The sequence below is a fragment of the Pieris brassicae genome, chromosome 2 (assembly GCF_905147105.1).
Source record: "Pieris brassicae chromosome 2, ilPieBrab1.1, whole genome shotgun sequence".
NCBI lineage: Eukaryota > Metazoa > Arthropoda > Insecta > Lepidoptera > Pieridae > Pieris > Pieris brassicae.
In genome coordinates this window covers 19,508,547-19,521,477 of record NC_059666.1, presented here as the reverse complement: position 1 = coordinate 19,521,477, position 12,931 = coordinate 19,508,547, and the positions used below count along the sequence as shown (strand labels likewise).

General features: G+C 31.9%; 1 protein-coding gene across 1 annotated transcript; it reads left to right on the top strand.

Annotated features, from left to right (window-relative positions):
* Positions 1-195: 195 nt before the first annotated feature.
* Positions 196-12,498, top strand: LOC123718081 (protein Mdm4-like). Its single transcript, XM_045674472.1, has 5 exons — positions 196-382; positions 1,003-1,065; positions 4,552-4,664; positions 5,793-5,984; positions 7,714-12,498. The coding sequence occupies exons 1-5, from the start codon at positions 355-357 to the stop codon at positions 8,365-8,367; spliced, it is 1,050 nt and encodes a 349-aa protein (XP_045530428.1). The 5' UTR covers positions 196-354; the 3' UTR covers positions 8,368-12,498.
* Positions 12,499-12,931: the final 433 nt, after the last annotated feature.

Below are 12,931 nucleotides of genomic sequence, written 5' to 3'. Positions count from 1 at the left end.
TCTAAAGATATTTAAAGCAGGTCTTTCCTTAGTTTGATGCTAGATTAGTTTGGACTAACGTCCATTGTCGATATTTTATATAGATAAAAATAAGAATATTGATTTCTCATTCGATACTCAATAGCTTTCGCAACTACAAGATTTGGTATACAATTAGTCTGTCAAAAGTATATTATCTCTGTCTCGAGTTGTAGTATTCAGTAATGGCTGTCTGACAGTTTACAGTTTTCTTTCATGCCATCAAATCGAACGATACACGAACTATCTTTTTCCTAAGTCCTAACTAATACTTCATTTAAGTGTTGACTAAGTTATAGTGAAGTAAAATTCTATTTCAAAAATTGTTTTCATATTATGAATGTAACAGCGTCCCACTCCTCAGGTATTAATCTTATTTCTTTAGTAATGTTTTGATTAAAGCTAAGGGCCTAGCCAGTTAGCTTTTCAGTTGCTTTGTGGTACCTAAGTATTATTAGTAGTAGCTAAGTATGTTCAATGTTGTGCTACAAATGAAAGTTCACCGACATTAGCATTTAATTAAAATTTGTCACCATCTATAGATTGTATAAATTTACAATTTATAGCTTGAAATTACATATTAATGGTTATTCTTATTCGTTTTGAAAGCTGGAACCTATATATATATTTTTTAGGGCAAAATTGTTTCGTTTAATAAATAATTTTTAGCTAAACTAAGCTACTACTAATCTAAAAACGGTTGTTTTCAGCAATAAGACTGCTATGTCATTTCTGTGTATTCATGTATACATTGTATCTAGAAATTGTAAAATATGCACATGACCATGTAAGAGTTTTAGAAGGTGTAAAGGGTGACTTGATTTTGCATACCTTTCAACATTAGCCTGTATATAAAAATCCAACCATCCAAATAAAATGGTGTAATCGGATAAACAGACCAAATATGGTTTATGATGTAACCATGCACTTTGAAAATGATTTACTAGGCCCAAGCATTGACCAAACTTTAATATTTCTGTTTAGAACCTTCATGGAGCAGGCGGTGTTCAACAGAAACAATTTTCAGCATACAAGGAAAAGAAACAGGTATAATTTTTTAAAATGTTGTATTTCTGTTTCTAGTTTTGTGATGGTATTTTAGAAAATATTAACAACATATTTTCTTGACATAGTTTCGAATAAACAATTATATTTTTCTAGTTTTTACATAATTTTATTTATTTATAATTGCTTTAAATCAGAATGCATTATATTTATTTGGATAAAATATATATATATATATATATATATATATATATATGTATATATATATATAGATAGATAAATAATAGATCAAATATATAGAATACATAAATATTAAATGTTTTATTTTAATGTATAATAACTTTACCAATACACATTATATACCGAAACTTCGAAATTTTTTTAAGTTTTTAATGAAGACTTTATTTAAAAAAAAATATCAAACAGAACATAATCAAGTTTAGAGATGTTTTTATGAAACTGAATAAATACCTGTTATAAATAATTTTAATGTAAGTGTAAATTCTAGGTGTTATCTATATGCCATAAGCATGACGGTTGATGGTATGCTAAGTATTAGAATGAAAATCTATATATGTATTTTTTATTATTCTTAATTTAGTAAGGGACATACTAATCAATCATATATACATGTGATTGTGAAACGAGATATTTTTACTCATTTCAAAACTGTGTTACTCTGTACATTATACTTTTCACAAAATTTTCTATCTTGAATTTGTCTCTATAAGCATCTGAAACCATGGTAAAAGTTGAATGAATTACTATGAGGTACTGTAACTATTATTTTGTACTTTAAGCTGAAAGTTAGTGGCTGCTACATGTTTGCTTGCATTTTATTAACTACTTTCTTTACTATACTTATAGTTTCTATAATCTATGTTGATATTCTATAAATTATTTAACTTCTCTGTATCCTTATATATTTATCATTGTTCAACTTCTTTTTCCTTCACGAATTGAATTGAAATCGAATTTCTTGGCTCGGCCATTCGGACCATTGTGGGGTGTTCAGTTAAAACTACTAACTTATCTTAACATGCTGTATAAAGTCTAAGAGGAAATAAACACAAAATTTTAAATGTGAGTCAGACAAATGACCGACGTGTCGTGACTTGTCCAACATTGCAAAAGCGCAGTGTCGTGGCAGTGGCAATGTTCCGTTTATGCACAAGTCTTTACATGCGCGTACCACGTAGCAATAAGACTAATTTGAAAGGTGAATACTGAATAGAGTTTGTTAAGTGCGAGTGAGTCGTTTTTATTATTGAAAAATGTTAATCCGACTTAGTAAACATGTGAAGACCCTATACTGGGCTTCTCAACCGTTTCTTAATATATAGTCATTATTTTATTATATATAATAAAAAACTAATTAGACTATTGGCCAATTGTATTTTAATAGCGAACTAAATATTATCTTCTCAGTTCTTAAACTGAGAAATGCGTCATCGTTTTAATCGATCAAAATGCTTAAATTATTATTTACTTGTAATATTTTTTAGGATATTCTTATAGATTAGATACATATATTCTATCAACGAAAAGATGGCAATTCTATCCGTAAATTCAACCGAGCGTAATTGGCGTTTGTTCAATAAATTGAATATGAGAAATTGGTAAACGATAAATATTATCGTGGTTATTATGTTAATAATATAATAATAACTTGCGTAATGTACCTAGATAGTTCATTGAAAAACACTGGCAAGGATACGTTTTTTATTGGATCAAGTTTAGTATGTTTTTTCGTGAGCAGGTTTTCGAAGTAAACAATAAGGCAATTACAACCCTGGTTTATACGGAGTTTTAATTATCGACGTCCGGAATGTTTGGTATTGGTTTATTTACACTCTACGGTATACCTACCTGGAACAGGCTAGTCATCTGAGATTCATACCGGCAGAAGGATTTTTTTATATAATTTCCAGGCATTACGATAGGTCTTTGCATTATGCAGGTGTTAAAAAACGAATAGTCCGAAATTGTGTAATATATTGAATAATGATGATGCACCTGAAAGGAGTATTTAATTGGAATTAACTTAATACGGAGCAAGTTAGTATCAAGATCATGGCTTTAAGTTTTATTTATTTTGAAGAATGTATAAAAAAGTAAACTTATTATAAGCCTTGTATAGTTATTAAATAAGAACGTAGGACTTTCTGCGCGTCGATCTGTCTGTTAAGATGATGTAGTCATTTCCCAATTTATAGTTCAGTGTTTTTGTAACTATTAAATTAACTTCGATAATTTAATAGGAACAAGAACACTAATATCTGGTAATGTTGTCAGATGTCGAGGATATCATGCCGCAGCCGCCTCGGCGCACTGGATCGAGGACTTCGATACTATATTTTCATCTTAACTATCTTGGTGTATTCAGCAAGATATAAAGTTTTTCTATGTTGCTGATTTTCTATTTTTAATCACAACGCATGAAAAATGCAACTGACATTTCTATACAACTAAAATAGAGTCACAGTTCTGATGTTAATTATTTATGTGTCAAGATATATAGCTACGTCGATAATTTATTCATTATTCATACGATAACGACAGCTTTATACTTGGATAATTTACTTTTATTTGTATCATCAACAATGTTTTTACACATACCCTAAGCATACCATCGCTGCCAATGATATTTTTCAGAATATGTCAAATGAAGATAAAGTCAAAGTAGATGTTCTAGGTCTCATTTATAATAATTAATAAACATTATCATTGGTTGTCTAGTACTATTTTGAATCTAATGGTACGATTATAAGTAAGACCAAATATGTATAAAATGTATTTTGTTGAAATACTCATTATATAAAATTATTAATTACATAAATAAATTAGCAAGCGGACTTGGCAATTTAAAATATAATGTTAATATCTATAGAACAGAAAGATGCACACATAAAAATGGTTATAAGAATACATAAATATGTTTCATCGAAATTTTTTAAATAATAAATATGTAAAATAGCACGTAAATTGTGAGAAATTATTATTCATACTGTAGGTTTTAGATACAAAATATAAGTTGCATTTTATGTATAATCTTAAATATTATCAGTTTTAGTTTGATGACTAATCGAGCATGAGTTGACTTTTGGTTTTGTGTCTGTTTATTTTAGTAACTAACGGTCGTAAGTGTATGTTAGGACTCAGGACATATTTTGTATGTATGAGGGACATGTTTTGTAAGAGATTATATGTAAAACATTGGCAATAAAACAATATAAAAAAAAATGGAAAACAATAAAAATCTATAAAAGGATTTTGAATTAAAAAAAAATTAAGAGTGGAATATAATAAAAAAATATATTAAGGATTTTGAATCTGATCGTTTAAAGACAAAATAAGAAACAATATTATGAAATCCATAAAAACAAATGACTTAGCATAAAAAAGACGACGCTAATGGGTAACGACGATATGGACATCGGGACTTCTCTTCGTGATTCTGCGAGCACCATAGACAATGGAACTCTTGTGTGCCATAGACAATATCTTTAGTGTGTATGCTATTTGTAGATTTTGTCCGAGACACGAGTGACACAGACTTCTTCAGCGAGGGCGAATATGAACCCATCACGGACACGGAGGACGACGGACTGAACTCTAGAAACTCTTCTTGCCAAAGTGACGTAAGTAGTCTAGTAATTCTTTTATAACATGAAACTTTAATATTATTTAAAAGCTATTATGTGACCATTGCCATCTAATGCATAACTTTAAATCAGTGATCTAAGGAAACACATGTACAGAAACTCTGGGAATTCACGTTAGACGGAGGTTGGCGTGGAAAAGAGTTAGTTCACTGGTTGTTAGCGGGTTTCGCTAATTAAGATAAAAAATGGTGACTTGGCTTTACCAATCAATGTAGCTTGAACTTCTCAGAAAGTTGAAGGCCCAAAAAATCCAAATAGCAATAGTAAAAAAATAGATTTTTAAAGTATTCGTATTAGTATTCGCAAGCAACAAAAGATCACTCGAAAAGATTTTTTAGCATCTATTTCCATTTTTTAAACATATTTACTGCGACTGCAGCGTTTATTTACAGTTACGTAAAGACAAAATCTTGTATGAACTTGTTGGATTCTTTATCAATATAAATACGAATGTCACGATTAAACATGATTCATATTATTTCGGAATTATAAAAGGAAACCATGTCTATCCCACGTGCCTTTATGTTTAGTGTTTATCAGTTCATAAGCGTATATATTTTTTTATTCTTGCTTCAGTATTATATATAAACTAAGAACAGAAAAAATAAGAACGCAAACTGAAAAAGGTTTCCTTGATAAGCGAATATCGAACTTGTCCATAGATTGGTATTTTTCCATAGTGTTTTAATTAATGTTATGGATTCTCACTTAAAAAAATTCTTTGCGTGTTATACTGTCTAAGTACATTTTATAAGTTCGTCCGTAACTAGTCACTAAGTCACAAAGCGATTTTGTTACTGCTACCTTGCTATAAGTGGTTGTGTCTTATTATAAAAAAAAAATATTTAAGTCAAAACTAGTCTCATATGTCAGCGATATTTAACTAGGTTTTTACTGCCGTTTTCACATCTGTGGTTAGAAAATGCAGGTTCTTAACTCAACAGCAAGTGTTACTGTAGAATACTTGTGTACCTACAAAAAAAATATTACCGGAAATGTACCTAGTTAAACTGTAATAATTGTCGGCGTCATCTCCTAAAGCCATTGCAGACAATAAAATTATAAATCCAAATACTTACTAAAATCTTCTTTAATTCATTTCAGGATGACATCATAACGACCAAGGTTCTAGAGGTGTCAGTTGGTGACGATGGTGAATTGCAGTTGGCTGACTCTGAGCAGACGGTGACGGACGACAATGATTCGGAGATAGATCTACACGACTACTGGCTGTGTGCGCAGTGCCAGACAGAAAACAATAACCCCCGGTATCGATACTGCGAGAAATGCTTTAAGGTGAGGAGAGTGATTCAAATCAACCCAGGTCTTTTCGAAATGCTTGATGTAATAAAACAAAATCACTGACAGCGCCTACTTTGTGATTGATAAACCAATCTCACATTATTATTCTATCCGAAAAAAGTACACAGCACGTTACACTTACTGTAACTTACATTAGCGTTCTCGACGACGATTTTCAGTTTTTAACCAATTTAGTTCTTTTAATATTCTTAGTTGAAGATGACGCGAGCGCATGGTCCAAACGCAGTGGAATCATAGAGTACCTCTAGATTACTGTAATCATATTAATATTAGTAATTAATTAACTTTGCATTAATAAAAGATTTATCATCAAAAAGCTAAAAGATATGTATGACCATTGTCAGCGAACAGAAGTAAGCTTCCCCTAGCAGAGGTCATCTTAGTTTTAATTCTTTAATTCTTAATGACTGTGCTAAAAAACAGTATTCTGGGTACCATGGCTCATGTTTTCGGAGAACAATTGTTTATAGATCTCAGTCACATAGAAGTAAAAGAAATGTAACATAGAAAGATTTATATCAGTGTACTCCAATTTATGAAGCAAGTTTCATAAAAACCGTTAAATAATAATAATCTACTGGTTGTTTGTAGTAACGTGTAATTTTGCAATTCTAAATGGATCTTGGCCTCATATTGTATCCATTTTGGTTATTTTTATTTCATAGACAAGTAGGTGATGCCTTCTGTTTGACACATGCCATCGATTGCTAAAGTATGAAACATGTTTCCTCACGATGTTTGCCTTAGCTAATTGCGCTTATGCAAAATTCCTTTGTAATCACGGCTATGCAAGCTGTGATTCGTACGCAAGAACTCAGGGACGAGGGTCGCACGCTCGAGCCTAAAACTAACCTGCACAGGACCAATGAATATAATATTTGAAGAAGGGCTATTTTGAAAACTTAAGTGGAACCGACCTAACCTCAATAAGGAGTTTTGTTCCGCGTGATTCCAAGGATTACGAAAATTAATAGAACTAACCGAGTATGGGCGCAGTGATAGCATTCATACCCACACCTCATACTAATAAAAACCGTAGCTTTTAAACGCGTGACACATTCATTTGCGTGTCACATAAACCATATAATAATTTTGTATATAATATTTATTTAAGCTTACAATCTTGTAGATCGTAACATAAAACACTGGAAGACATTGGAAATACAGAAAGTGATATAATATCCGTCTAGAATTTTGTTTATCTTTAATCTTTTAATTTAATTATGTTGCTATATTTTTATTATATGGCTTTATTATGTATGAATACTATTTAATTGATTGTAAAGCAATTACTATTTAAAAACTATTTTTTACGCAACGCTTATGATGACAGTTACAGATACAGGCAAACATCTTGAACAAATGTCCTTGCCTGTGCAGAAGCGATTTTAGGTATTACGGGGAGTGGGAGGGGGGCGGCGGGAGACTGACGTGTCGATCGCGTGATTGGTAAATCAGTTGACGTTTGGGTCCTGCGCTGTGTGCGATGCGCACACTTTCCCCCACTCCCTTGTTTAATGCTCGAGAAGTTTGCCGGTATCTGTACCATAGTTAATTATACTGTAATTAACTAATATCAGGTAAGGATACACCTTATTGTATTGGGTGTATATTTTTTGTTGTTGTGTATATCACATCCTACTGGATTGTATCCTTTTAAAAAATATGATTCGTAATGAAATTTTTGACCATATATTTCTAGGTACGTAGAGATTTCTTCCCGCCGAGGCCGAAGCGAAAGAACCGCCGTAAGAACCGCTTAGAGACAGATATTCTGCGTCCACAATCCTCAAACTCAGATATAAACGCGAAAATCGTTCCGGAATCACAGACCAAAAGCGTAACACTTTCGCAAGTAGATCCGACAAATGTTCAACCTTTTCCAAGTAGTTCGCAAGATTCCGGCGTCGAATCGGTTACCAACAGCCAAGGCTTGAGCCAAGACGTCCAAATTGATAGTTTAAATGCAATACTAGGTAGGAATTTAAAGCGACGCGCGGCTTCGGCCGATCGTAACGTTAAAAGGTTTAAAGACAGTAGAGATTTCGGATCGGCAGTTGATGAAGATGACGTCAAGCCACTTAATAAAACGACTAGTGATCCAGAAGTAAAAATAGACATCATGAACGCCCCACAAAAACGTCGCTCCTCGACGAATACGGCTATTGCTAGTAGTGATATAAATGATATGTGTATAACTTGCTGTTCAGCCCCAAAATCCGGGGTGTTCGTTCACGGGCGAATAGCGCACATATGCTGTTGTTTCAAATGCGCGGTCAAGGTTTGGAACAACGCCAAAAGGTGTCCGGTTTGCAATTGTAAAGTTAGTAATGTGTTAAAGGCTGTTGTTATGTAACGAAAGCTCAAACCCCGTTTGCCTGATTCGAAAAGTGGTAACCATAGTACATAAATTTTATTTCTAGCCATAGCTTTTCTTATCCACGTCTATGATTCACTTATTTAGCCATGATCAGTCATTTGTCACTTATCATCTGACAATTTACTTTCATAAGTTAATAGAGAAGCAAATATTTAGTTTACACTAATTACGAAAGGTGATTTTATAAACAACCTTTATAATGATTGTCGAGATGAAGCCTCTGCTGCTCATATATAAACACAAAAATTTACTTGTCTTTTCCCTTATGAGAAAAACATAATACCATTCGGAAAGTTGATAGGCCAGCCACAATATATTCATGTAGGTCACTCTGCAATAGCGTTGAGCGGACAAAATTCTATAGTCTTTGGCAAGCACTTTGTTTTACGAGGTGATTTTTAGGAAAATTTATGGGAATTAGGAAAACTCAAAACAGAAGCATCGCATATACGAATTCAACTAACAACTAATCGTGCCTGGTAAACAGTAAATGGTAGTATTTAACCAAACCATGTGCTTTGGCTATTCCATTATGGCTAGTCGAAGTAGTCGACTACCTAGTCAATAATGACAGCTTTGCCCGCTTTTTTACGTTGATCCGACTTCCATTGACATTCATCAAATTTAATAATTTTATATCTACTGTTTTTTAAAGAACTACAATAGTAAAGTGCAATTGAAAATCACATGACTTAATAATGTGTTTATATTCACTCAATAGGTTAAAACCAAAGTGGGCAATGTTAAAAAAGGTTACAACATCAATTTATTTAATTAGGTGGGCTGACATATAGATGGCGCTACTAGTATTAAATTAATATTATTAGTCCTAATCTTTAAGACCTAATCAACTTCACTTTTCGTTTATCCAAAATTATTTTGTGGATTTTTGATGTATTCGTTGGTAATAGCCTCTTTGCGGGGCGTCCACTGCGTGCATCATCCTCGGTGCTTAGCAAACCACTTCTGAATGGTTGATTTTCCTGGTGCAGAGTCCGAATAATGTTTATCAATCAAGCAAGCCTTGGCTCCAATAGTTTTTTTTTTCGCCAAAAAGCAATGGTTTATCAACATACGTTATTCCTTTAGATCTATTTTTCAATAAACAAATGTTCCTTCAGTCCAACTAATAGTACGACAGTTGTCAACTTTATACACGTATCATTCGAATTCGAAGATTTGGGCTAACTAAAAATCATATTAATTTAATACTAGTATATTTAATCTATATGTCAGCCCACCCAATATAATAAGTTCATGTTAAATGGAATGACATAGCATTACTATAAGCTTATAGTGGTAAAACTAAAGCTATGAAATCTTTGTGATGTAATTTTTAACGTTTCTTAATTTTAAACTTTTCTCATTTAACGCGTGAAATGTTATTTTTTATGGATAAACTTTGCTCTGCAAACTGCTTCATATTTTTCTTAGTTGCAAATTTATCTAAAATCCAACCATATTTTGTAGTTCTATATTTTCTTATTCAGTCTGTTCATGTATAGCTGCTGTTATGTCATCATCATACGCAACAGAATCTGAATAACTTGTATCATGCAAACCTAGAATAGAAGAATTTTAAGAACTGGTATCTTCCTAGGTTGTTTTTTGCGGCGATTCTCGTTACGTTGGTGTTTTTATTGTGTTGTCTTTTTGTTTTTAATTTATTGTTAAATAAATTCTGTTTGTGTTTTCACTTTGTTTTTTACTTTTTTTTTGTAAATATTTTCATATTTAGACTTGATTTAGATGTTACTTCATTGTCATATAATTTTGCTTCCATTTTGATAATTGTTTTGTCAAATGTTATAGTAAGATCGGGTGTCACTTTCGCATTTGAAATAATTTCGATTTTGAACGCTTTTAAGTTGTATTTGTAGATGGTTGTCGCAAGCATTTTGTTATCGTCTTCATTATTTGCTATGTACTACATATTTTGAAAGTTTACTAATTTCACATATGTCCTACAAAGGTTTTTCTGGTAAACTGAAAAATATTATTCAAAGTATTTAAACAAAGAAAGAATGTTAAATACTTTGTGCTTTTTCCATGCCATTGTCGTATATATTGGTTTTTTTCATTTATTTTTGCAAGATTGCCGAAGATTTGAAATAATCTATCAGGAAATTATTAAAAAAAAAATCTGATAGCCAGTGCAGTCTAACATAATTCTCGTGTTATATATTTTCAAATTCTTTACGTTTCTTAATAGTTTTATCTTCTATATTTTTTGTTTCTGCTTCTTTGATTTTAGAGAGTCTACTAGGCATGTATCATCTGCAAATGAAATATAGGTAAAGTAATGTAAAAGTCCAATGTCTGATCCCTGCGATTTACCTTCTGGTATGGTTACAAAGACGCTTTCTTCGTTGCACACCAAAACGATATGTTCTATGTTGCTGATGGTTTTTACACCTATTTGAATAGGTTTCCTTGTACGCCGCAGTCGTAGTAGGTTTTTAGGATCACTCTATACCTCAATGTATCGAATGTTTTGCTAAAGTCAAGAAATATTACTAGAACATAATATTTTTTTATTTAGGCGCTTGTAAATTTATCTGTGAATTCGGATAGTTATTGTGTGGTGTTATTATTTGGTTGGAACTGTCTACTTTCTTAGAAAGAATATGTTTTATAATAACTTTGAATTTGTCCACATATATGTCTTTTGTTATAAGCTGCCTGCATAGTTAAAGGTACTATGTACTATTTTAATAAATTGGTATATTGGCCAGTGTAAATGCTGTTTAATGTTTATTACATTAGATTAGCAATTGTTACGTTGACACTATTGCATAGCATTTTAATATCTACAGCATGTATTCAATCTGCGCCTGGAGATTTTATATCATATTATGAATTAGTTATGTTTGCAACTGATTCAGAGTCTTCATTCTGACTGAAATCTCCTATTAGTATTTTCTGTACGGTGGAAAGAGCATTTATCTAACAGTGGGTGTACTATTTGGTTGCAATATTACTAATACTATTGTGAAAGGTATTTCTAATGACTTTACAAGTAGTATTTTGATTTCCAAATGAGAGGTACAGCTATTTCAGTAGATGCTTTATTTTTTCTTTTAATTGATTGAGATTGTGGTGTTCGGAATTGTTTTTCAGCTTGAAATTTTTTTATTGTTCGCATCCAGCAACCTCCATCATTTCCAACTAATAGTCGCTGTAAGTTCTTGATCCAAGCCTGCTGCATCTTTTTCTTCTCATTCTAAAAAAAAACATTATGTTATCACCTTAATTGTTGGTACGATTTTTTGTTTAGTTGAGGATCTTCTAAAATAGTGCTGAAATCCAGCAGTTAAATAAAATACATATTTAAATCATTTTTAAATATTAATCATGTTTTATTTGTGTATTCTTAGTCTCTCTTTGTGTATTTTTAGTGTGGGCGAAGTTAGCATTAGGGTTTCTTACTTATGACATTGGCCATCACAATTACTTCACAAGCAAATTTGCAAAATTAATTGTTCGACGCAGAATAAAAAATAAGCCAATAGTAAGTTATGCACTTTTGATATTTAATACAAAAAATGCTTAAGTAGGCAAATTTGAACTCAAAGGGCAAAGCTATCATGATTGACGTATTTTCAAAAACCTATGATCCTGATTAAGCCTCTTCAAATTGTATTTATTTGCCTGTTTACGTGTCTACAAACTGTAAATTCGGCTTTTGACTACTTTTTTGAGGGTTTGTGGAAATATTTTATAAAATTGTACTTGAGCTAAATCGCAGAGGTTTCATCACTTTTTCATAATCAACTTTTAACTAAAAAATAGTTTGGTTCATTTTTCAATCGTTTTTATGAAATAAAACTTGTTTATAGGTAATTAATATTATATTCTGTAACTTATTTGTAACCACCGAAAAAGAGAGATATATTTTATTAAAAAATACTTAGAATATTATAATTATAAGAATTATATATCTATATTTCATCTTAATTATTTCTTTACCATAGGGTAAAAAATCAATCAGTCAAAATCAATAAAATCTTTTTCGGTCTGAGCCTCAGATTTTTTATCATTTGTTAATCTAATAGGCAAGTAGGTGATCAGCCTTCTGTGCCTGACGCCCGCCGTCGACATTTTGGGTCTAAGGCAAGCCGGTTTACGATGTTTTCCATCACCGTTCGAGCGAATTTTAAATGCGCACATAGAAAGAAAGTCAATTTGTGCACAGCCGGGGATCGAACCTACGACCTTAGGGATGAGAGTCGTACGCTGAAGCCACTAGGCCAACACTTTAGGATAATACATACGGCTTTTTAGGTTAGGGGTTTTTTGTACAGATGTTTCGATACGGTCACTTGACCAAGCAAGCACTGGCGAATGTCATTCCCATGCAAATTCGCACCCATACAAAGTAATAGACAAGTATACAATATTGTATATATATATATGTATATATTATGTACAGTGAAAATGACACTTAATATATAAATTGATTTCTTTACGAAATGTAGGATAATGTAGACTTGCAAAAATATCCCAATCATAGACAAAAGAAGTTTATAAGTTGACGTCA